General features: G+C 41.3%; 1 protein-coding gene across 2 annotated transcripts in view; it reads right to left on the bottom strand.

Annotated features, from left to right (window-relative positions):
* The window catches only part of BMPER (BMP binding endothelial regulator), a gene marked incomplete at both ends in the record, with an annotated part of 242,828 nt that extends 238,151 nt beyond the window's left edge, over positions 1–4,677 (bottom strand). For both annotated transcript variants that reach the window (XM_084229389.1, XM_084229390.1), the window contains 2 exons: positions 3,421–3,506; positions 4,545–4,677. In XM_084229389.1, the coding sequence (XP_084085515.1) occupies positions 3,421–3,506; positions 4,545–4,677 (219 nt within the window). The remainder of the gene's footprint in view (positions 1–3,420; positions 3,507–4,544) is intronic.
* Between the last annotated feature and the right edge of the window lie 22,729 nt (positions 4,678–27,406).

Raw genomic sequence — 27,406 nt, 5'->3', positions numbered from 1 at the left:
ATCCATCACCAGCTAGCAAACAGGTTATTCTTGGATCACAACTGACTCTGGCAAGATGCTCAGGTCTATGCGACGAGGATAAATGAGAATAAAATTATTCAGTTCTGCTTGCCGTGGCCACTGCGCCCTCTGTCATCCTCAAAATTCCCACAGAAATGAGCTCATTCCACCTTTGAAATGTTTCAGAGCTTAGAAGTTTAAATCAGGCCAAGTTGATTTTGTGGGGTTTTTCAAGCTTTTACACTGTAATTATATACTGGACTTTGTGCCACCTATTTCCTCCCAACTGTAACATTTTACATCTTTTTAGCATACGTTGAGGTTAGCTTTTTTTTTTAGTACATGTTATGAAATAAGATATGAGCTTATGCTCAGCCTTAGGTACCTTTCTGCCAAAAGGTTAGACCAACGCAAACTAAATATGACTATTTTCTTTATCCGGAGTACAGTTTTGCCTATTACATACTCTCAAAGTGTACATACATAAAACTAGCTCACAACTCAAGCTCCCTGCAGGTCAACTGAAATTATAACGAGATTTTCCTTTCATATAATGTGATTAACAAACGTTAGTTAACCAAACTCCGGTAAGACTCAAAGAAAAAAAACAAAATAGCTCAAGCAACGCCCAATAGTAAAATAACTGCACAACCTTTCTATTTTCTCCTTGCTTTCTCACATCTTTAACTAAGCAAATAGCCTGTTTCTCTTGATTGTAGGCATCTATTCGAGAGACAGATGAAAGCTAGTGAGTTCCAGCTCAGCTATGTACTAAAAGATGACCTTCGCACACCATTTAACTCTTCTAGCCTCAGTTTCCTCATCTGTCAAACTGGGGTACAAGCCCTGCAGAGGACTTTTGTGAAGACTAAAAGAAATAACGCAGGTTTAGATAAGTGCCAGCAAATAAAGTGTTTCCATAAAATTTATTTGCTATGGCTAACACTATCTGCCTGCTAATATGTCTACGTTCCAACCTAAGCAGAAACCTGCCTGCAGCCTTTTGGCAATGGGGGGCGCTCTGAAATGCATACCCTGCGGTGGGTCTCTCACAAACTTATAAAAGGGTAAACAAACAGAAATGATTGTCCATCCTTTCTCAACTTTATCAAGTTATTACAAATGTTTGGGAACCAATAATGACTACGACTGCTTGTCTTAAACCCCAGCAAAGGTCATGATAACAAATAATGAGCCTTTCTGCCAGTGAGCGCTTGAAGGCTCACTGATATGTGAGGCTCAGTGATAAATGTCAGCTTCTGAATAACACATGAATCAGATGCCAGAGTCCCTATTTCACTCCTTTAGAAAGAATTTCTGACAGTTCTTAGTCAAGACAAATATTTCCAATGTTACTTAAAGACAGAAATGAACCTACTAGCCTTCGAAACTTAATCAATACTTTTCTGAAATGAATACTATTCCCATTTGAATTTGTATTCCAATGCATGCATCTTTCTCTATTCAGATTCCCTCTTATTTTCAAGACAGCAGATTCTAACATTTATCTTATTATCAGTTAAGTCTGCCTTTTCAGTGAAAAGCACTATTTTCCGCCAGGGCATAGTACTGAAAAGGGGGAACGCTGTGTGGAAAAGTTTTCCTAATGTTATTTGGGAACAATTTGCAAAACCCAAAGTGTATATCTATTAATAGTAATATTGCTTTATTAATAGTAATATTGCCGAGGAGAAAAACAATATTTTCACATATGTAACTATGGGCACATTTAAATGTTCCTTGGACAGGGTAATTTCTTCTGAAAAGAAAGTAAGATAAACTAATTCACTCAGAGATAAAATCTGAGTTTTATACAGAAAAGAAATAAAAAAGAAAAATCTCAAACTCACATACTGCAAATGTAAATACACAACTGAGAACGGAGTCAAACTTTAAAATCAAAACTTTTTTTCTGGTGAAGGATAGAATTGGACTTTTGGAGGTGAACTTAATGTAGTATGTATGCAGTTGCCTTTCAATGATGCACACTTGAAATTTATGTAAGTTATAATGACACATTACTTCAATTTTCAAAAATTTTAAATTTTTCAAATGAAGACAATTTAAGTGGTTAAAAATCTAATGTAAGAATACAATACAAAACCAAATCCCCACCCTCATATTGTATGTTACATGAATTTAGCTATAACTCTTCACATAATTCAGAGGAAGAAATTAGAAAAGAGAAATAGAAAAGTAAATTACCTGCATCAAAAAAACAAACTTTTTCAACAAGTTCTTTAGTGAAAGATCATTAATTAACATGACAACTCATAAACACAAAATCTCAAGTCTCTTTCTCTTAGCTCTCTTTCAATAGGGCAGCAATATTCATCATCGCAGCAAACAATGCATTTTTATATTTTGTTCTCTTGATTGCCTTAGTCTTCATTATCTGATAACCATTTGATACAGGCATCTACCTTCACTCATTTATCATTCTATAACATTGACCTCATCTCTGTCAGAAAAAAGTTTGGGTAGTTTCAACCCAGATGGCTTGGCTTTCACCTTAACAGAGAAGTATCCCTTCTCCAGTTCCACATAGCATGTTGATCAGGTAACAAGTGGTCATCTATCATTTTTGGACTTTGCATTTGACTATCTTAAAGTATTTCAACAGGGTTTTGTGATGCGTAGTTTTTCATCAAGGGTTGACAAAAGTGACTGCCATGTAAAACACACAGAAATATTGCTCTTTGTGAGCCTATATTTCATCTCTGAAATTCTAATTCTTTCAATATCTCCATGTGGCTGCTTATTAGATTTTGCCTAACAATGGTGTTAAAATAAACTGAAACAAATTATTTGTTTGATTCTACTATCCACTACTACAGCTGACTAAGCAAATGACAGCCAAGTCCCATTCTCAAGAATACAATGTCCTTTCTGGTTTATGCCTCTAAATAGGAAATACAAAGACTGTCTCTGAGAGCTTAGAGTATATTAGGCAAAGAAATCCAAGATTATATCTAGTCTTCATATTTATCCTTTGCGACTGTCAGCTCTTTCTCTTTGTCACCTTATCCCTGATATTTATATTTAAGTGTTATCTCATTTTCCCACTGAGTTCAGAAGACAGAATTAAGGAAGATAGTTGGGTGGCACCCAAGATTTGGTGGCAACAGTCATTCCTGGGAACAGACAATGCAAATGATAATTATCACTGAAACAATGCCATACAAAGTCCATCTTAAGTTTACTTCTCAAAGGATGATGTCAAAGCTAAAAATGTCCAGTCTGATGAAATGGAAATTACCAAAACCTATAAAACTCAGAAATTCAACTGTGTTCAACAATATCGTGCAGGTTTGTAATGACTAAAGACAGCTTTCAACATCTATTTCTATTACTACATTTAATGGATTCATCTTGTCAGAGAGAACAATTGCCTTCACATTACCTGCTCTTCATACTTACCAAGCAGACACACATTATACAAGGATTGTCCGTGATAAATGGAATCTGGAGAACTTCACCTTCATTTTCACATTTTGCAACAGAACCTGAAGAGAAGGGAAAATAATAATTTAAGCTAAGCATTATTAGAAAAAAAATTTTTTACACTAGTCATTTTTAAATAATGATCCAAATTTTAGAAATTCTTAATGAGCTTTGCATGGTCAAATTCACCAAAAACAAATTCCCCACTGAAAGTCTAAATAGTTGTATGTGATCAGGCTTTAAAAAAAAAAAAAAAAAAAAACTGTGACATATAGATTTTTCTGTTCTCAGATGGTTTAAGCACAATTTCAAATTTCATTAGCTCTTTAGTACTACACCTCCTTTATGAAGGTATTTCAGCTAAGCATATACCCCTACATGAAAAAAAAATGCAAATTTGGTCACTTGGGTAGATTTTAAATTTGAGCAAATTTCAAGACATTATACAACTCTCCCTCAGATTATCTTGGGTGCAAATCACTTTTTGAAACACAATCTTCTTTCCTCTTCCCTTAGAAATTCACTCAATATTTTCTTTCCTGCACCAGGTGTCAGTAAAGTATGTCCTTCAGCATTGCAGCTGAGGTCTTCACCTGCCTGAAAACATATAATTATTATATCCTGCTATTATTACCCTTTTAAATATTATAGTTTCCTCAAATTCCAGGTATGGAAAGCGGGAACTTTAAAAAGCACTCCTACCACAGAAGATATATTGGAAGGCTATAGAGTGAGAAAAGAGGATATTCAGAAAACAGAGCAAGCCTTTTTTTTTTTTTTCTTTAATTTTATAGGAAGAAGAGATTACAGTAAGGTTAAGGTGAACATACAAAATAAAGAAATTCCTTTCTCAAATTCACACTGAATTTCTAATATCACTACACTGATGTCAATAGCTTCTTAGTCCTCCACCTCTTCACCTCCTCCCTGGCTTCCCATCCCTGCGCTCCCGGGCTCCGATTCATCCCCAGGGGCCAGCCTGCGGCGGGCGCCAAGGTGCTCGCCCCCTACCCTCCCATCCCCTGGGCTAGTCTGCGCCTCCTCTCCCAGGTACCACGCCAGCCTCCAGGAGGGCCGATCCCTCCCGCCCCCTCCCCTACCTGTCAAGAAGGAGGAAGCCAGAGACATGGGGACCCCCGAGCAATTGAGCAGCAGCAAGACGCAGCAGGTAATCCCGGGCGAGCGCCGGCAGGGACGCTCAGCCAGAGCCCTGACGCCGGAGAACCAGAGCATCGTCACCTGGAGGGAATCCCGGGCGACTGCAGGTCCCGCGCCGCCGCCTCAGCTCGGCTGCCGCTGCTCGCAGTCAGAAAGGGCTCTCTGCCGGCGAGTCGGGAGACAGTCCGCCAAGGAGGGAGGCGGGCGCCCGGGAGCCGGGAGAGGGGGGGCGGGGGGAGGGAGGCGAGGGGTGGGGGGCGCCTGGGGAGGAGGGGTCCTGCGGCCAGGCTCCTCCAATGCGGCTTTTTTTTTTCCAAGGAGTTGATCGCTGCCGCCGAGTCGCCGGCCCCTCCACTCCAGAGAGGGGGCCGGGAGGGGGTGTCCGAGCTGCGGAGATAGGCAGAGGAGCGGCTGCGCCGTGGGCTGCGCACCGCGGCTCGGCAGCCGCCGCCTGGGCTGCAGCAACTGCCCGGGGCACTGCCGCTGCCGCCGTGTCCTCCACCCCTCCACTCCCACCTCCCGCCGACCCCGTCCGCTCCCTGCCGGACCTGCGCGCACGCTCGCTCCGGCGCGGCGGACTGGGGCGCACCCGGCGCCTGCCACTAGCCGCTGGAGGCGCCCCGGCGCTGGAGGGACTGTAGGAGCCCCGCGCCGGGGACGCGTCTCAGCCGGGCGAGCAGCCCGCTCCAGAACCCCACCGAGAAGGCCACCGGCCCCAGAGGCGCAGACCCGAGCAGGGCAGGCGTGTCTCCAGCGCTCGGCGCGCTGCACCTCCTTCCCGGGTTCCCCGGGGAACCCTCCCCTAACGCGGGGTGCCGCACCAGCCTGCTCTGGGCCCCGCGCCCGGCTTTGTGAAGGAGCAACAAATGGGGCGCGGGAGGGCGCCCGCAACTTTACAAGCCCTGCTTTGCTTCCCTCTGGCGGGGACGCGACAACGGTCTCCTGGCTGGGGCGCACAGAGAAGGGTGAGGGGCCTGGGGCGTCAGTGTGCTGCGCTGCTGTGTCTGCTTGTTCTGGTACGGGGAGGACAGAAGTTGACATGGCACGCAAGGTCGATTAATAAACGCACAGAGCAGACGCTTTTCGCCCTTAAAAAATAGAAACAGTTGCTCCCTGACTCCTCCCTTCCAAGCCGGGGCGCCTGGGGCGGGGAGGTGCTGTTTGACTAATCATTCATTCACCCGCGAAAGAGGGAGGGACCCGCCCGGGAGCTAATCTCGGGTTGGGGCCGCTGCGGCGGGTTCAGCCGCTCCGAGTTCTGTCCACTTCTTCGCCTTTCTGGCGTCCGCTGTCCCGAGTGTCCCCGAGTCGGTTCCGACGTCCCGTGAACGTGCAGCGTAATTGCAACCTCGAACCCAAGCAGTGAAAGCCTGTGCCCCAGGGAGGTGCAAGAAGTAAAGAATTCTTGTAACCAGATTACCAAGGGCCGGGTGGGGATTGGGAAACGCTTGCCCGCGTTGCAACCCGGTGATCAGCTGCCCTATGGACCCTTCAAGGGTCGCCGGCTTCCCCTCCACAGGAATAAAAATGGGGTTCCCGCATGCCCACCTCCCCTGCGGCCGGCGGGTCTGAATGGATCCAATGGGAAATCAGTGACAAGTCAAGCACTTGCCTCAGCGCGTGGGACCTACCAGTCTTCGCCAGAGTGGGCAGTCAGTAGTCGCAGAAACTATACCTTTGAAAAGGCATTAGTCTGTTTGCCCACACATTTAGGCCCAGTTCCTCCCCCTTTGGGAGGGGGAAAGGAGGGTCTGTGTATTTGTTTGCATTTTTTCGAGTTATTTGAGGCTTCATTTAATGAATGCAGCATTGCCAACATGCAGGCACACCAAGGAGTTGATAGGAGCGCAGTGCTCTGACGTGAGAAAAATAAAAGGGGAAAGCTGTCATTAGCTTAGTATGCTCCATTTCCCTCTCAAAACAGATTTTGTGTAAAACTTAAGTTAAAAGAAAAGAAAAATGATGTGTGGTTGGTATCCCTCCCACCACCCCCAAAACCGCCATGGCCAGGCAGCTTCTTGAAAATCAGTGTGTTTAATGTATTTACTAACTAACCATAAAGAAAGAGAACATGCAAAATAATCATCATCTCTAAACAGCCTTTCCTCCCCCTAGCAGTGACAGGATTAAAAATAAAACTTATTACTACAGATAAGTACAATCAGTTGAAACCCTATGTCCTCTACTTAAAAAGATTCTCTCTGGATGGGGTTTTGAAGATGTTAATCATGACTTAATTAAGGAAAACTGAATAAGAAGGAAGTTGGGAGACCTTTTACAGCCTTAGACTTAAACCTTAAATCTGGAAAAACACACAGTATGGAATTGCAGGACATTTGAAGAGTGTGCATCAGTTACTCTGATTTTGGGTTTCCTGGGAACCAGCTATACATCCTCAAAGGTTTGCATAACAAAATTCTTTATGGTGGAATGTAGGGATGTGTGTGGCATTTCTCTACCCAGGGGCCTGGTGCTTTGAGGTGCTTTGGAGCTCTCCCTGTAGATACAAATCCAAAACCACCTAGAAAATACTTTTATCTTCTTTCAAATGAGAAAGATGTGCCGAAATCTTTGGCAACTCTGTCTCTTTTTCCTGTTTGTTCTAATCAAATGCCACCAATCATTTCCCTTGCTCCCTGCTCAGCAAATGTGTCCTACTTCTGGAAGAGCATCCTCCCCAAAGGGTTTATCAGATTATTTCTGCCTACATCCACTGCTGCTGCCATCTCTCCTTCAAGTGATGGTCTATCAACTGCCAGATGATCTGTCTACACAAAGCTGAGACATTATTGGGTCAAAAAAGAAGAATGAAGCAGCAGGCCTGCACTGAACAGCACAAAGATGTGCTTGCATATTAAATATAAATGGTGGTACTATCTGAATCCCAAATTGCTCTTCACTGAAATAAAAAAGAGAACCGAAGATTTGTTTCACTCTGTTTAGTGTATTTTCCAAGTGGAAGCAGGTAATGAGGCCCAAAAATTATGTAACTGAGAACCTATCTAAGACTCAGTTGGAAAAGCACTGCCTCATCCTCTTTAAAATAAAATATATAACATATTCAGACTAAAAGGTAATCAGGCTCGCGGTATGAGAAATTCCTTTTGTCTCGTTGCAAAACTGTGATGCTGAATTAACAATGAAAAAATCCAACTAAATACACAATTTAGCAATGTGGACTCAAGTCCCAATATTACTACAAAAGAAATTACATCAACCCAGGTCCCTGAAAGAAATAAATACTCCTTTCAAGGTAACAGGGTAAAAGAATTGTAATACCAACCACCAGGGAGGGCCGAAAGTATTCCATAAATTTGTGAGGGTTTTGCTTTATAAATGCACCAGACTATGCATTTTAACCTTGATAAGAATAAGGGATTGTGCTTCCAAGATACTTACAGCCAACTCATAAGGGAGATATAGCATGTTTATAAATGAAAGTAGTAAGGTAGAGAGTGAATGTCAGGGGAGGAGATAAAATAAATACCTTGTCTTGCAAACTTAGTGGAAGAAGACATTAAGCTTGTAGAGGAGGTGACAGGCAATGAGCCTCCAGTGGACAGAGGATAGGGGGAAGGGAAATTTGGGAACAGCAGAAAGCAACAGCAGGGAGACACAATTCCTTGAGAGAATGCACAACAGTCCTTCAATTGACTATCTCGTAGCTGAGCAGGAGCTGCTGGAAGGTTTGGAGATTATAAGGAATGTACAGACAGCGCTTGAAGGATTTAATCCAGATGAGCAATAGGGTATTTACCTTGGAGTAAGTGCCCAATTCTTTGAAACAGCCAGGATACATTTGTATAAAATAGAAATGATTTCCACAGGCATATTCAGTAAATCCACACAATTAGTCATTATTAATTATGATACTGGAAAGTATCATTTCCACCTACATCTGTTTGATAGGGTGACAGAATGCATAATAGTCATCAATCACTGTTTCTCAACCTTTTTAGCAATGGTTATCTGATTCTTCTCAAGATGAAAGTAGAAATACCACTTTTAACCAATCCTAGTTATCACATAAACCATCTACCTCCCCTTTCACTGTAAAAATGGGAATTCTTAAGGATAGGGGTACACACAGCTAGAAAATGCAATGGGACATTTAAAGAGTTCTCTGGCTGCCTGATCCTGATCCTTTCCAGTGCAAATGCTCTGCCTTCTCAAGTCATAACAATCACAGAATGGCTTAGATATCATGCAAATTAGAGTTATAAAGTTGGCATACTAGGTACTCAAATATCTATGAACTGAACTAACACCAATGATACAAGTTGTAAGATCATAACTGGTAAACTTTGTTTACCAGTTGAACAGTGAACTTATTCTTATGTCACTAGGTTAAAATGTTAAAGAGCTGCAATCTCTTCTGAGCTTTGTGACCAGTTTACTTAGTTTCTGGTACTTCAGGAAGGAGTAGGTTCCATTGCAGCTGACAAGAAATTCTCTAGTTTGTGCCAGAGGGATCTACAAGTATTCCAAAGAATCAGAGACTCCAAAGTTACTCGGGGGAGAGGGAAAAAGTGGGTACAATATTGGTAATATTGGTCTTTTTTAATTAAAAAAAGGAATGATTATCATTTTCTCCATTCTTGTGATCTTGCAGTTCTTTCAAGTGACTACACTCTAAAACAGGGTATCTGATAAGGACAAAAGGACCAAGACATTTTTAGACATAACAAAATCAATTTTTTTTTAATTTATACTATAAAAAATAAACTCCCTTCACTCCTGCCCTGACCCCATCCCAATTTCTCCTCAAGGGTAATGTTACATACATCCTGAGTACTGGGTAAGGTTTGCCGGTTTCATATACTACTTGTTCATTTAAATGTCCATGAGCTAAAACAACCAGATTGGAACATTACAGATTCTCCAGTTCTAAAATGAAACAAAAGCAGCTACTTTTCAAAGATTCTTTTAAATTTTCATCAATCTCTAAAAATTTCCATCTACTGATTCATTTTCAGGAGTTTTCTGAATAAATCACTTTAATATTGGAAGTTATAAAAAACAGACATAAATTTGACTCCTTTACTGGTAGGCACTAATGTTGCCCATTTATGGAAAAAAAATGGTCTTCAAGAGAGGGTCCTCTTTTCTAGGAAATCACTCCTCAAACCCAATGCCTAATCCCCAGCATAGAGACACCAAAGCTGCAGCCCTATCTGTCTATCTGAAGTGGGGAATAGTTAAGGGTATCTCAGCAGAAATCCAAGGTACCAATTATTAAGCTAATGCCTTGCTCCTGTTTTCGCAAATTCTCCTGTAAGACTAAACTGGTCATGTTTACAGTGAGCCTCACCAGGGCAGAGAAAATCACCATTGCTTCAGAAAAACTGAGATTATCGCTAGGCTCAGAGAGAAAGCTCATTACCTACCTAAGTATGTATAATACCAGGATGTGAGTTAACATGTACTGAGATTCTCTAGTACAGACTCCTAGCTGTCCCCCGACATCCATTCTTTTTCAAGATAGACATCCCAACGTGAGCAGTGCATATAGCTTATCAGCAATAAATAGCTCTTTTTCTCAGCCTTTCTTACAAATAGGAGTGATCCCACAATTAATTTCTAGCTAATAGAATACAAATAAAAGTGTCTGTGAAGGAAGGTCTATATTCCTTTTCTTCCTCCTTTCTGATGTCTAGAATACATAAATAATGAGGCTGGAGCTCCAGCAACTACCTTGACCCATAAAGAAAGCTTGGAAAGAAAGCTTCCAGGATCTGGCAGAGCAAGAGTGATTGGACTTGGACAACATATAGATTACCTCTTCTTACTTTCCTGAATATGAGAGGGAAAGTAGCATCTACCTTGTTTCAGCTTGTTAGGTTTTTTTCCTTGCTACTTTGAACTAACCCTAAAATCTTTTGAGATATTTAGAACTAAAAACAAAGAATAAATGCTCAATAAAGAGCTAAATGTATCTACTTAGTTGTTAATTAAAGATTGAAGCATTTTCAGAGCCAAAGAACAGATCTCTATAGACTCTGTTTAGATGTGTCTTAGTTGTTTTAGGAAACAGAGAAACTTATAATGTCCTTTCTTTTAAAAGACACAACTTCCAAACAGTTGTAAACATGTTGATAACAGCAGCAAGGGAGTACCTCAAGTGAATGGATGAATAGATAAATAAAATGTGGCATATACACACAGTGGAATAGTATTCAGCCTTAAGAGGGAAGGAAATTCTGACACAGCTTCCACAGGGTGGAATATTAGGCTAAGTGACATAAACCATTTACAAAAGACATACTATACAGTCTCACTTTCATGAAGTACCTAGAGAAGTAAAATGTGTGGAGGTAGAAAGCTGAATGGTGGTGGCCAGGGGCAGGAGGGCAGGGACATGGGGAATTGTTCAATGGGTGTGGAGCATAAGTTTTACGAGCCAAAAAGAGTTCTGTGATTAATTATACAACAATGTGAATGTACTTAGTAGTACTGAACTATACATTTAAAAATGATTAAGATGGCAAATTTTATGTTGTGTCTTTTGCAACAATTAAAATTTTAATTATCTTAAAAATTTTACATTTTCTTCTTTATTACCAATTATCATATAACCTTTGACCCAAAGGTTAGCAAAACAGGAACATGTTGTACCCTATTATAGTGACTGGCTTTGTGCTATGAATTTTATAGATTACCTCATTAAGTCCACCCAAACAGCTTATGAGTTAGGCATTATCATTAATCCCACTTTTCTAATTTTTTTAATAAATTTATATTGAAATAAAACTGTTAATGGCATTATATGTTTCAGCTATAAAGCAGTATATACTGTATCATGATCACCCCCAAAAGTGCAGTTTCTATCCAACCCACACAATTTACCTGCATGGCCTGTATTACTCACCTACCAAGCCCCACCACCGCAAGCACCAATCTGAACTCTATAGCTGAGAGTTTTTGTTTTGCTTTGTTTGTTTCTTGGCTTTGTTTCTTTATATTCCACATATGGATGAAATCATCCTGTATTTGTCTTTCTCCCATTAACATTTCAATTGGCATAATACCCCCAAGGCCCATCCATGTTGTTGAATAGTCATTAGTCCCATTTTATATCTGGGTAAAATTAAACACAAAAGGTTAAGTGACTTGTCCAAGGTCACACAATAGGGAACTGGTTGGGTTACAATCAGCACACAGGAAGGCTACTTCTATAGCTCACCATGCTTTTTTTGGTTATGTCTGTGAAAGTTTTTGTGATTATTATTTTTTGGCTAAATCATTTTTAATAACAGTTTATATGTGTATGTATGTATATATTTATCTCATTTCATGAAGTTTTCATAAAGCTCTTTTAAGATCTCCTATCTAAGTTATCTCAATTTTTTACGACTATGACTGCTTCAGTTAACTGCTTCAGTTAACATCTTTTTACTATTCATATTTGTTTACTTAAGGATAAATTTATTCATTGGCAGAGCAAAGCCATGTGCATTAAGACTTTTGAATCATATTTTATACATTCTTAATCAAAGATGAGTTTTCCCTTTGTTCTTAAGAATATTTTATTCTAGACTGATATACACACTCAAAAAAGAACAAGCCATTAGGAATGCTAAGCAATTTCTCATAGTTATCGTAATAGATTTTTGTAGATACAAGAGGATATACAATTAATTTAAGGCTTGTTAAAAATAAAACACATCTCATTGACTTTCAAGAATTCATTGATTGTGTGGTATAAATATTTATTTAGGGAAATATTAAAACAAACAATAGTGACTTACTTGACCACTATCATTTATCACAGCATAATAGCAGGTATCTATGAACAAGAAGATAATGATTAGCTCCTCCCAGTTTTTCCCTCAATCTCTTCCTAAAAGCAGTCTCTTTCAACTTGAATTCTCAACGATTTTTCCTGCTTTCCAATTCCTTCCATGATAAAGATAGTAATCACACCATTAAACAATCTCATTATCTCTCAGAAAGCAGCAAAATAAAATAAAAAAGATTTTGTTAGTGCCCAAGATTTAATCCATCAAAACTCTATCTTCTTCCACTCTAGCCTCGTTTACAGTAGTTTGCTACAGAGATTAGTGAGTGGTCATTAGAGAATGAACAAAACCAATTTCACTAATGTGGGAAAGCATACAAAGGGAATTCTTTGAAACTAATCCAGTGACTAATTCTCCACTAGGAATTCTAATGATTTGAAGTAAATTAATTTACTTTTGGAACCTCAGTTTCCCCACTTAATAAGAGGATGAAATAGCATCACCTCTGCTAGTGAGGGTTGAATGTGAAATAATTTTATAAAGTGCTACATTAAAAAAGGTAGCTGAAAACTAGAGACTTTAGATAAGAAAGGCATCTAATTCTATTTCATTACACTCACTCTTCAACTGACTTGCAAATGAATTAAGTAACTTACCTAAAACTATGATGGACTGTTTTTCTCCAAAAGGGCAAGTAGTTTCTATGGGGACTAGTCATCCAAATATGTGGTTTTTATTAAGCCTGTCAATATTCCTTATGCCTCAAGACACTTCTGGCAAAGGGGGAGGTCATTTGGCTCTGGCTTGGTCAATTGTAATTTCTCATCTCCTTTGACCACATTCATGATCCAGGGTTAGAGACATGACACCTAACTCTTCCTAAAAATTTCAAATTTAAACAGAAAGGAAAGTACCTTTTCCTCTCTGCTTGAAGCCTGTCATATGGTTGGTCCTGAATAAATGTTAGCCAACACTAATATCATTGACAATAGTAGTATACAAACTTATATACCAACATCTGGCTACTACAATATCTGTTATAAGCAATGCCTCAATCTGAAGGACTAACTCTAAAGGCAGAATATAGGAACTACAGAGGCGGAAAGAGACTGACTTTGCTGGAGCCCTCACATCACACGATATAAATATCAGCTGCCTCTCCTTCGTTTCACAATCCATGTCAGTCTTTGCAATGCAAACTTCACAATAAATCTTAAGACCATGCAAGGCAATGAATCCACATCTATTGAAAAGCTACTGTGTATGAAACAGGTACTTTGTTCGCCCTGAAATTACCATACTTTCTTTCATTTCTTCTCATTAAAGTTGCCATACTTTCCACTATTGAAATTTGAGGCTCTATATTTTCTAAGACATATTAGGCAAACATTTACATTTAACCATTTAAATGTATATACTAATTTGTATAAGTAAGGAGTGGGGGAGAAATCAACACATTTACTGAACATTTTCATTGACGTGGGAAAATATCAATTCTAAAGGTACCATTGTGCTTCTCATGCCCAGTGAAGTTTATGATGGAAATGATTGTTGGGCATTTGTTATTGTAGTACTGACAGAGGCCAGCAAATGGGCTCCAGACAAAGCAAATGAATGGCAGTCTATTTGTGGGTCACTTTATTCTTTACTGCTATAAATAGCTTGTCCATCCTAAGAGGTATTTGTTCTGTATTATATGCGAAGATGTTACTTTTTGCCTCCCAACATCTGGAGACACTGAAAAGTGAAGTATCAATGAAGCCCCAGGTCTCAGTGATTTGAGAAGGTACATCCTGTTTTTAAAGTCAGCCGCTGGCCCTAGTGCAGGTTCTACTATTCTATTTTTCATGCAGTCAGTTCTTGGGTTTGCAAGAGTCAGTTTGAAAAACCTGGAAATGTGGAAAGCTTAATTTTAACAAGCTTTTCTTAAATGAATATCCTCATTACTTTCTCTTAGAGTTTGAAAAATAATTACCATGGTGTCTCAGTTCCTCTGTGATTGAAGGCAAAATTTCTGCAGGTCACAGAATTTCTAAAGATAAACATTTTATAATCCAGTCTGGGCAAAGAAATAAAATACTCTAGCAAATTCAGTGTTCTATTGATTTAGTATTTTAGATGGAGTATTTAGTTTACTGATTCTCAAAGCATTAAGAAATAATAAAATAGAATGAATATGCAGGAAATTACAATTTTATGTGGATAAATCAAAGGAGCATCAAGATTTTCAAGGTCCTTGAAACTCAAAGTATGTTTACTAAACCAGCAGCATTTGCAACTCCTGGGATCTTCTTAGAACTGCAGAATCTCAGATCCCATCCTAGATGCCCTAAATCAAAACCAGCATTTAAACCAACCCCCCCAACCCCCCACCCCCACCAAGGCGAATGGCATGCACATTACACTTTGAGAGGTGCTATTACTACCACAGGATGGTTTATTTGCACATGACCCTTGTCGTATGCATGTAAGCATAATTGTGCGTGAATGTTGATTGAGGGTGTGAGTTTATAAAAGTCAGACAGGGAACTTTATTTGTAGTTTCATCTACAATATTAATTCATCCAGACTAGCTTGAAAGAATAGATATAACTTCATTTACAAATGGACAAAGATTTAGACACTGGTAATAGAAGATCTGACTCATTTTTACATGTGAAAATTTCTGCTCTAGCATCTTTGTTCGAGGAGTCCAGGTTTTCAAAACAATAGCTCAAGGTAAGCAGCATCTGCTGTGTGCAAACAGAAGCTCTTTGTGTCTGGCCATTCTGATGGGTCAGCTCAATTGTGTGTGCTTTTATACTTGAGAAAGATAAAAAATGATTTGTTGGGTAGTGTGTTGTGATCGATATGGACTTTGGAGTGTGTGTGCCAAACAATTATGTATTTGATTCCTTAACCTACTTCAAGTCAGGATAATAATGCTAGTGTTATCTTGTGTGTGGATTAAATGTGAAAACATATGTCAAACCACTAACTCAGTGCTGGGCATGTGGTGCTACATCAATGTGACACTTTTATAGTTCTGTGTATGGATTTTTGTCTTATTTTTCATTTTCCCCTTTTAGAAATAATTTTTAGAAATATATTTCAGAATTATTATGTCTAGGGGCAAGAGCACTTAAAACCTTTAAAAGTGGGGAGCTAATGGCTGTTGAGGAGGCTGTGGGTCACACCTGCACCCAGAACCCAGCCACCTCAGAGTCCTAAGGGCGGCGCGCTCTGCCTCGCAGGTCCTGTAGGTGGCAGCACTGAGCGCGCCAGGCGAGCGCAGCCCAGAGCTCGGCAATTTAACAAGCGCCCACAGCCTCCAGGTCTGCGGTTAAGCCCCTGTCATCTGCCCAAACCTACAGTTTGCTCCCTCCCCTATAAAAAGCATTCTTATCAGTGCCTAAGCCCCTTTCCCCTTCCTTCTCCCTTGACTTTTCTATGTATGTATGGCTTCTCTATTAGACTGCCAGAAAAACTGGCTTGCAGTTAGCCCTCTGAACAAATCCTTTTCTTTTTTCACACCCAGGTATTGCAGCGTGGTCTTCTGAGAGTTGCTTCTTCTTCCTCCTCACCACTCTGGGGCACTCCCACCCTGACTTATAGGGAAAGATAAATGCACGTGTGAGCGCGCACTCACACACACACACACACACAAATTGGTCAAATAATACTTGTAAACCCATGTTTTGCACAATTTTAAATTTTTTAAAAAGATTTATTTTATTTATTTATGCATACAAGAGCTGGGATGTAGGACAGAGGTGGGGGGTGGGGTGGTGGTTAGTGAGAGGATGCACAATTTTTAAAAATGAGGTAGTGGACATTATTGTTTGTACTTAGGAATTATAGGAAGCCCTTCCTGTGAGGTTACCACAGCGCTCCCACCACCAAAGCACCCACAGTCCACCAGCATAATCCATTGTGCTCCCTTCCCTGTGCAATTTTAAATACTTTAAGAACTTCTGCTTATTAAATTCTTAAAAGTAGACCATGAGGTAAGCAGTATTGTCAGTAACTTACTCAAAATGTGCCTGTAAACCAGGGTTTAAACCCAAGGCAGCCTGGTTCTCTAATTGGCGTTTTTAACACCACACTGAGCTGCCTCTTAAGGGGAGATTGTAAAGAAATGTAAAAGGCCATCAGGTAATTGCCTGCAAACTGAAGAGATCTCAGGAAGGAAAAGGCTCAAGCCTCTGGAGAGTGACTCAAATTCAGATAAAAACTCCTCTGGCCCACCAATCAGCAAGCTAATGGGCTCAGCTAAGGCCTCATTTGGGCTTACACCAAGGAAGGTGAGGGAGGTCCCGCTGGTAACAAAACAGGGGATAGATCAGAAATGTATGTGAAAGGAACCAGGAGAAATGCCACACCCCACCCAATTAAGGCCAAGTCCTGTCCCATGGCTTTTGGCTCTGTGTCATCTGTCTCATTACATTGCCAGGAGAGACTGAGTTCCTTTACCGCAGGGAGATCTAAAACGGGTAGAGTAGAGTTAAATACTTTCTTTTATGGAATTAAATACTTTCTTTTATGGGCTTTGGAGTCCAACAGACCTAGGTTTGAATTTTTATTTCCGTTCCTACTTAAGGACATGTAAGTTAACTGATGCTAGACCCCCATTTCCTTGTCTGTAAAATGGATCTCTTGGTAGTACCTGCCTCAGAGTGACACAAGATCATCCAGGCAGAGCTGTTTGCACAGTGGCCAGCGCTCAGCAAGAGCTTCGCCTGGGTTTTTGAGTAACATTCTCAAGTGTTTCCATTTCCAGTCTCCACCTGGTCAAATCAGACAGAGACCCTCCACTGGTAACTCCTGCTGGATTAGTCTCTGAAGTAGAATAACATGCTGTCATTCCTTTACTCACAAACCTTCAGTAGCTCCCAAGGCTTAAAAGAAAACATTTAAACTCCACTCTGAGGATCAGAGTTTGCCACACTCCCTCTCCAGGCACCTGTCCTTCCACGTCCTGCACACAGCCTGGGCTTCAGCCCTGCCCCACACTGGCCGACATAACTACTGCTTTCGCCTCTCTCTTGCTGTTTCCTCTGCCGAGACCTGCGCTGTCTAATACCATAACCTCTAGCCACATGTGGCTGTTTAAATTAATTAAAATTAAATCTAAAATTCCCATCTCCATCACACTAGCCACATTTTAAAAGCAGAGTTGCCACACTTTTTAGTACAGATTATAGCACATTTCCATCATGGTGGAAAGTTTAATGAGACGGCACTGGCTTAGAGGGTTCATCTAAATCCCAACCATCCTTAGGGACCAGCCCAAATGTCACTGACGCCACAAAGCCACTTCTGTGCCTCCCCAGCTGCAAGTTATCTTTCCCAAAGCAACAGAGGCCCCGTTAGCCATGACTCACCCTGCTGACTGGTTACCACTGAGACACCCAGTGTCCCAAGCCACATGTCACTTCAAGCAAAGTAGCTCTTTGGTTTCTGAGCAATGTGTGGTACATGGGTAGGCATGAAGGCTGGAAACTCTAGGGAATAGAAAATTTAATCTTGTAGATTTTATTTCAATTGGGAGCACCAACTATGTCACAGGCATGGTTGTAGGTACTTTGCATACATATCTTAGCTGATCCACTTTAATTTTGTAAAGTAGACATCATTGTCCTGTCTTACAAATGAGAAAACTGAAATAGATGGTGGTTAGGTTACTGATCCAAGACATACCAAGAAATAATTAAATCAAATGCAGAATCCATATCTTTGTGACTCAAAGTGGGGCTTGTTCCATACCCATGCAGTTTTCCCCAAACCTGTTCCAGGAGCTGTCTTCACTGCTTTCAATCTAACACAATGATTTGAAGCAGAGCTGAGGGAGGAGGGGTATGGAGGGCTAGATAGGCCTGAACAAAGAACAAAAGTATTGTGAGCAGAGCTGCCCAAGCCTTTCACTTATAAAAATGTGTTACCTGATTGCTATCTGATTTCTTTACTCTATAAGGTCCCAATCATAGTGTGTGTGTGTGTGTGTGTGTGTCCATCCGTCCTTACTACAGGTATGGGGGGTTGGAGACACTGAAGTTAGGGGACAAAGGGACATGAAATATAGTGAAAATGTAGCATAAGAAGGGGAGGTTCCATGTTCCCTGCCCCCCCACCTGAGAGGGGTGGAGCTGAGCTGGGAAGAAAAGAGGACTGGGAGAAACTCAGCAGAGACAGATGGAGGAAAGTGACATGTGAAGAAGTAGCACACTTGCTTCCCAGCCTTGGTCTTGCACCAGGGACTCAGGAGACATGGAAGGAGACATATAGAACACGGAAGGGGTCTAGACATGTAGAGACACTTGGAAGAGAAGTGGGTGAGAGACCCGAGGGAGGTTGACAATGGCAGCCTTTTCTTTGATTTGTATTTTAATTTTGTTCTTTTTGTCCCAGACTTGTCCTGCCCTTTGTACCCCTTCCATTATGGTTCTCTGCCAGAGGTATCTTAGACAAGTGACAAGTTTTTGGGGTTGCCCTGCTTTGGACCAACCCTGCTTGGGCATTTACCCAGGAGGGGATGGGTAACTTTGGATGTTTCATTTGAGAAACGTATCTTTTCTTCTCTTAACTCTCTATGCACATGATTCTATTAATGTTCTTTCACATTAAGAGTATACTTTGTCTGGGCCTCCCCGGTGGCACAGCGGTTGAGCGCTGGGTTGCGAAGCTGCCCGCAGCCTCTGCAGCGCCGGTTCAATCCCCGGCTGCTCCCCGGCTGCTCCCCGGCCACCGGAGGAGGGTCCCACATGGCGCGCAGACCTCTCCTGCCGTCCGCTGCTCCCCTCAGCAGTGTACTTCGGTCCTTCTGCCTGCTCTGCTCCCCGCTCTGGCTCTGGTGAATTCTCTCACCCTCCCACGCTTCTGACTGTACCCAGTGCTTGTATAAATAAAATAAATAAATAAAAATCTTAAAAAAAAAAAAAAAGAGTATACTTTGTCTTCATGCAGCAGATGACAGAACCACCTCAGGTTTGGAGGTCCTGAAGTACCCCTCATTCTGCACTCTAAGAAAATGACAAAAAAAAATTAATATGTTTTCACTGATATCTTTGCAGTATTAAGGTAGGACTATAGGAAATTGCCATATTTGTAAGTAAAGATGGTTGAATATTGGTGATTTCCTTGGATTCAATGTAATCATTTTGAATTTTTCACAATTTTGTCAATTTTCATCCACTATTTTACCAATTTTATCAATTATCATCATCAATTTGACTCAGTTATTTTATCATTTTTAATATCAATTTGTAGCTGTTAGAAACAGTGGTTAGTTAGGGGTCTAGCCTTGAATTAAGCACATTCCAAGTATGAAGACTTTAAAAACCCTGTCAAAAATATCTAGGGCACAGAAATGATAACCTCTACCAAAGAAGCTCGCCTATGCTTGGTAAGGGGAAACCTGAGAACTCTCAGAGCCATAAACATTCTGATAAATAAATTTCTCTCTAGGAGATTGAGAGATGGCCCCAGGTAACGCCTTGGGAAGGGCATTAACATATCTAAGGAAAGAATGTGAATATCTGAAGTGAGGAGGGAGGCTTGGTAATTCTTTCAAGTTTAGAAACAGAATCTCAGCATGAGAAGGAAATTAGGGAACAGAAGCAACTCCTGGCTCCCTGGCTCAGGCAAGATCTGGTGGGTGGAGACAGAGGGACCAGGCTAACTGCCATTAGGATAACCAACAAGGCTTCTGTGCATTTGGCTTTGCTTGTGGATTTTTCTGAAGGGGGAGGAATCCTCTGTGCTCTGCTAATCACCCCTTAAAATGCAAGTTTTGTTAAGGTTGCACAAAAACAACTCTTTCATAGCTGAGCCTCCTATTTGGGGTCAGTTGTCGCCTTCCCCAGAAAATATCTTAATTGGAACAGTCAAAAATGAAAGTTGGTCCTACTGGTGTGGAAAAGAGAGTGAAATTGCCACCTGGTGTGGAAAAGAGAGTGAAATTGCCAGAATATTGGGGCCTCCCCTGGTGGTGCAGCGGTTGAGCACTGGATCGCCAAGCTGCCCGCAGCTTCTGTAGCGCCGGTTCGGTTCCTGGCCTCCAGCGAGGGTCCCACATGGCGCGCAGACCTCTCCTGCCACCCACTGCTCCCCTCAGCAGTGTACTTTGGTCCTTCTGCCTGTTCTGCTCCCCGCTCTGGCTCTGGTGAATTCTCTCACCCTCCTGCACTTCTGACTGTACCCAGTGCTTGTATAAATAAATAAATAAAGAAATCTTTAAAAAAAAAAAAAGAAAGAAAAAAATTGCCAGAATATTTATGTAAAGGAGGAGAAAACTATGATCCCAAGTTTGGCTGAATTCTTAGGCATATCCCAGAGTCTAGTACCTTGTGACATCTCATTTACTATTATGCTGATGCCCACAATATAATGTGGCATTTAAGCAATCACTTTGAGCCAAACAAATGTTAACAACCTGTCAGAGACAAAAATGGAAGTGAAGAAAAGTTTACCCTTGTAAACATGAACGGTCACGTGTCCTTCTGTACAAATGGGTTACTTCTCACCCACAAAACAACTCACTTTGAGATTTAAGTGTACACAGAAATTTTTAAATAGTGTATGGTATTTATTTTAGTTATCTCTATAAAAACACCTTGAAGTCTTGTAAGAAAGAGCTCCAGGTTCAAATCAGTTTGTTTAGTGATAAATTGCCCTTGAAATGTTGACCTAATGTTTCTGGTCACTGCATTTAATATTTTTAAGAACTTTGTGGTCAAATCTTTGAAACTTTCTAAAAATCTAGAGATAACAGCATTCAGCAAATGCATGTGTTACATTTTTTCTTCAACTCAACTGTAATGTTTGTAATTCAGTTTTTAAAAATATTCACGGGAGGGCCCAGAAGCACCCTCAACCAGCCAAGCTATAATCATAGCCAAAGAACGGGTCATTTGTTTATTTACGATTCCGAGATGGATCTGTAATGAAAATACCAAAAGACTCTTTGTTTTTTAGGAAAATGTGAATAAAAAGGGCCTGTGGCTTGTGTTTTTTATAATGCATGATTCCAAAAAACTAAAAACGCAGGAGTATGTTTAAAGCCTGGCAAATATTTTAAAAATAGCCTCTAAATAGTAAGATCCTCCTTTGAAAGATGGAGAAAATAAAACACAAGGAAGGGAATTGCCTTGGCCCGTATTGTTTTAGTGGATTCTAGCACATGTTACCATTTTGACCTAAAGTTGATAGCAGACAGAATAAAGGGCACAAAAGGACCCCCAAGCCTGCATACTCTAAATGGGTTTTGCCCTTTGCTGCATAAAGACAAACGTACTCTTAGTGCATAAGACCGTCAATTAAAAGATCTTTAATATAATTAATACAATGGAGAGAAGAGCAAGAATATAGTTAAGATAGTTTCCTATTTAACACCCAAAGTTGCCCATCCCCTCATGGGCAAATGCCCAGACAAACACAATTAGCCCCAAAGCAAGGCCACTGAGGCCCAAAAGCCTGCCACAAGTCTAAAGCACCTTCTGGTGGGGACCCACAGAAAAGAGCAGAAGGGCCCAGGTAAGTCTGGAAGAAAAAGAACAAAATCAAATACAAGTCATGATAAAGGCTGCCATTGCCAGGCTCCCCAAGGGTCAGGTCTCTCACCCATGTCTCTATTTCTATCAAGTGTCTCTTTTCATAACCCCCAAGTCCCTGGTAGAAATCCCAGGCCAAGAAGCAAGCACAGCTTCTTCTTCCAGGTCTCTACTCCACAGACCTCTTCCAGGGCTTCTTTTAGTCTCCTTTTCTCCCTTCCTTCCCAAGTCCTTTCCCCAGTCTTTTCTAGCTTCCCCTCCCTGCTCAGCCCACCCTTCCTTGGGTGGGGCACGGAACCTGGATATTCACCTTTCTACAGGGATTACACTGTTACAAATTTCCCTGATGGCACCCTTAGTTCTTGGGTCCAGCCTCCACCTGGAAAACCTCTCACTTTCTCTTCAGACCATCTCTGGGGCTGGTTCATAGTTGAAACTATTAAGCCAAAGATTGCTGCCAACAGTCAGACCATGGATCACAGAGAAGATGGACCAGAAATGACCTTATCTCTTTCAGAAGCAGCAATCCCCGTTCACCTACCTGGACTCTTGGAACCTTAGATCTTAGCATTGTCTTCGAGGTAGGATTGTAACCTATTCAAAGTTTTGGGACAATAACTTATCTTACAATCTCTCTGCTCTAAAACTGAAGTTGTCATATAGCCCAGTACAAAACTAGGGTGAATTGCAGTTGAAATCTGAATAACACAGGTTTGTACTGCACGGGTCTCCTTGCTCTGGGATATTTTTCGATTAGGATTCTGCATTCGGGCATTCCAGCCGCAATGTTGGTTGGATGTGAAGGAACTTGAACATCCACAGATTTTGCTTTGGTGGTTAGGGTCCTGAAACCAGTCCTCTGAAGATACCAAGGATGACTACATTAAGCTTGGGGGGAAGTCAAAAACTATACTCTGATTTTCAATGGCAGTGGGGCATGGTCAGTAACCCTAACCCCCACACACTCAAGGGTCAACTGTATTTTGAAGACTGCATACCTGTGAATACAAGCAAAATGGATACCCTTAACTTTTCCATCCTTATGGCAACTCAAAGAGATGTTAGTATGGATAAACTTCACTAAGTAAACAGATCTAATATCTGCTTTCATTAGATGCAAAATAATATACAGTGGTAGGAAATGGGTGGAACCAGCATATCCTGGGGCAACCAGAGCAGTCACACAGGGCGCTGTGCTCAGAAGGGTCCCACTCTTGATTTCATGCACTGCTGTTCTTAATAATTTTGAAATAGGGTCACCCTGCATTTTTATTTTGCACTAAACCCTATAAATTAGAGAGTTGGTCCTAAGCAAGGGAGTCCACACTTAGTTCTTGGGCATTTCTCAATCAATAATCAGAATGACCTCAGGCTTATTATTCCTGCATTCTTTGACTTCAGCTGGACTTTTACTCAGTTTTTACCATTAACATGCTCTCAAATAGTTGTGTTTTTAAACGTAACTATTAATGATGTAGTGAATATTTGCAGTCATCTTCATTAATATAAAACAGCTTACTTACAAGCAGGCAAGTAATTTGGTTCTGTGGTTCTATGGTGAATTCAACCTCATACTTGAGGGTCTATCATGTGCCAGCCACTATTTTTGGCACTGGGGATAATAATAAACAAAAGAGATAACCATCTCTACTCTCAAAGGGCTTACATTGAAGTTGGAAGAAATAGACAAAAAATATAAGTCAATTATATGTCAGAAAGTAGTGGACTATAGATAAATAAAGCAGGAAAGAGAAAGTGGAGGTGATTTTAAATAGGATGGACAGGGGAAAATGCAAGAAGAGCATGGCATTTGAGCCATGCTTTGAAGGAAATAAAGGTACAAGACAAGCACTCTCTGGTGCAAAAATAGAAAGCACAACGGCTCAAGGACAGATGTCCAGTCTTTGGGAAATACCAAAAAGGGGGAGAGGGAGAAAAGGGGGAGATGGAGGAAAAGACGAGGGCATCGAGGTAATAGGAGTCTGCTCTTGCACCAATTCATAGGCCACCATCAAGACTTTAGTAAGAAGGGAAGCAGTCCATGAATTTGGAGGCTGGGCGCAACCTCACAAGATTGACCAGGATCATTCTAGCTGTTTTGTGGAGACACAAAAGATGTCATAAACCAGAAGACAAGGTAGGTGAGTATCACGGTTATGCAAATAGGGGTGACATAGTGATTGGCTGGCACTGAAGGTGGAGAAAAGCAACCTGATTTAGATTTATGTGGAAGGTAGAGCTGGCAGGTATTGTTGAAGGGTAACCACAAACAACAATAATAACCACAACAACAAAAAAAAATAACAAAATTGTTGACCATATGCCTCAACTAGCTTAACTCCTAGATGACTTGTGTGCTGATGTCATCTCAGTCCATCTTCACAGTAGTCCTGGGTAAGAATCACTATCTTCAACTTGAAAATGAGGAAACTGAATTTATGTAGCTTGCTGAGAGTACTAAGTGCTAAGTAGAGAAGACATTGATTTCTGTAGATCCAAAACATTGCCAGTACTCATTGTTCAATGGATACTAAATTTCAGAAATAGAGATATAGGTAGTAAAAGAGAGCAAGAATAGTCTTATTTGGACTCTCAACTAACTTTATTCTCTGATGACAGGCTGAAAAGGTTACTAATGAGCTAGCTGGGGTACTATAATGAACTTTGTGCTGGGAAAATGAGAGCTCTCCTACCAGGCACTAATTTAGGAGAAATGAGCACATTTAGTTCTTTGAAGAATTTTAACAAGCATGGTACCACCAGTAGGGTAGAACCCAGGCCAGAGAGATGCCTGCACGGGAAGTTCCATCCAGCTACAATCACAAAAAGCTCATAGCTGCCCCTGGGGTGTGGTGAATGCTCCTGGGGTTGTGGTGAATAGAGGCATGAACTACATAATAGGCTCTGCAGTTGAAGGGAAGTTTTGCCCTGGGGCAGGATGAACTGAAAGGTTTCTGGCCTCCAAAGGGCGGATGCACAGATGAAGGAAAGATGTGCTGTTAGCTAGAAGTGCAGGATGGAGAAAGAGCAGGGAGTGGGGCCTCAGAGCCTGGGGAGGAGTAGCAGTTACAAGGCCTAAAGTGAGTCTAAAAATGTACTCACTAAGAGTGAGATTAGCCCGTGCTGTTCTTGGAGGGCTGCTGCTACGTGTATACACAGTTTATGGAAAAGTGAGAGCTTGGCATCAGGGAAGAGAAGGGGATATGAGTTACCCCTGAAAATAAATGAAGTAATGCCGGGGACCAGCCTCCGGCAAAATGTCGTGTCAGGGTTCCTGAAAGGATGTGACGGCCTAGGTGAATACGAATGATCTGAAACTTAGGGACTGAGGGGAAGGGAATGAGGAGACACCGACACTTTGTGAGGTGTTAGTATCTTCTGCCGAAAGGCTCAGCAGGTTCTTTATTTATACATTTTTTGCAAGCATTGAGATTACATTATCAAGTTCATAGAAACAAAGCAGAAACAATTAGTGCATCTCTTTTTCCGTGCTCTCAGCAAGAAGGCAACCTTCAAGGTTAATAAAAAACTAAGTCTTACACTAAAATTCATTGTTTCAGCTAAACAATAACCTAAGACAATTGATAGCCACCGGAACATTCCCATCAGCTAAAGCCTAAGCAAAGAAAGAACTTTTCTTATTTTCTTGGCCTTCACACCAGGGGCCGGCTGCTACTCAGCTATCAGAACTTCCTCTACCTAGAAACTCCTTAACTCAAATAGCTTCATTTAAAAACTTTCCCAAGAAACTTCAAGGGAAGGCAAAAAAGAACTTACAATAATAGTTGTATTGTAATGCTTGTCAGGCATGTTTAATAAACCATCTCCCATTGTCAAGTGGGCCAAATTGTTTAATAATTAGTTTTTAAGAGATAATTTTCCCTGCTGTTTATTTATTGTATATTGATGTATATAATGTAGTGCCTGATGTACCTTTTGGGAAATTTTTCTCCTTTTATGACCAAGAACAAAAAGTGAGGGATGTTAGATCTTCAGCCCCACGGTGTGAGGCACAAGGAATCTTCGGCCCCACGGTGTGAGGCCCTTTAACTTCAGCCCCACGGTGTGAGGCCCTTTGAGCTTCGCTGCTTGCCAGTAGTTTATCTGGCTGGGGCTACAAGGCCTCCTGCAGCAAAGTAAGCTGGTGTTCCAGTTACTGTTGCTGCACAATGATGCACCCCAACAGTTGGTGCCATCAAACAACTTTATCATGCTCATGGATTCCATGTGCTGGGAATCTTAACAGAGCACAATGAGCATATTGATCTTTGTTCCATGATGTCTAGCTTATACGGAAAGATACAAAGGTTGGGGCTTGGGATGGGTTGATTTGAAAGCTGTGGACTAGAATCACAGTCTTCACCTACATATCAAATGGTCGATGATGGCTCTTCATTGCAACCTCACTTGGAACTGTTGGCCAGAACATATAACCTGGACTTCCTCATAGTAGGGCAGTCCCATGGGAGTCAGATTTCGTGCATGAATGTTCAGGGTTCCAAAGGTGAACATCCCCACAAACTAGATGACTGCTCCATCTTCTCTGACCCAGTCTCAAATATCTTGCAGTCATTTTTGCTGCTCTGCTTTATTGTTTGAAAGCAGCTCACAAGTCCACCTAGACTCCAAGTGAGGATGTAGAAACTTCCCCCACCCAGAAAGGAACAAGTGTCAAAGAATTTGTATCCCTGTTGAAACCCACTAGAGACAATTAAAATATCCTGGCAACAGGGGAGCCTGCGCTTATTCCAAGACCCAGGAGGAGAATGGGACAGGGGTGGGACCCATAGGACGTGCTTTCATCTGTATTCTGTTCCTTCTTTTCTCCCCTCCACTCCCCCTTAATAATCCTCAGAAACCACATGCCTTGTGCCCTACCTCAATTGGTATCTTTTGGAAAACACTACTTTCCTAATGGTTTCTACCAGTTCATAGTCTGGAACTTAATGCTGGAGTGTATTCCTCTTTGCCTTACCACAACCATTAGAATTCCAGATGACCAGTCTAAGTCCCAACTCCACAAATCCTTAGCCATCTGGTTTGGGACAAGTTGCAAGACCTCTCTGAGTCTACGTTTTCTCATCTACAAAATGAAGTTTTATGGCATTAAAAGGGATGTTATCTGGTAGAGGAAATGCAAGCTGACCTGATTTTAAGCTGCTTGCCATAACTCTCTTATTTTTTAACCCCTTTTTACTCCATAGAATGTGTTCATGGACTGGGCCCAGACAGACCATATTCACATCCCAACCCCCAGATCTTCTCACTAAGTGGCCTCAGCCATTCCCTTCACCCTAATTAGCCTCAATTTTATCATCTGTGTACAATAGGTGAATTTTGGATATAAAGCAGCACCACCAAACTAGGTTTCTGGGAAGGTCAAATCCCTCTCCTTTCCTATTTCATCCTCCACTTATCCCCCTCTTTCCTTCTTTGTACCTCTCTGAAGTGAGCAAAACTCCCTCTATTTAAAGATCCAGAACTTTCTCTCCAAATCCAACTCACAGGCCTTTCTCATCAATAACCATGCTCAACTTT

Source organism: Talpa europaea (assembly GCF_964194135.1).
Source record: "Talpa europaea genome assembly, chromosome: 3".
Taxonomy (NCBI): domain Eukaryota; kingdom Metazoa; phylum Chordata; class Mammalia; order Eulipotyphla; family Talpidae; genus Talpa; species Talpa europaea.
This window is presented reverse-complemented; position numbering and strand designations above follow the sequence as displayed.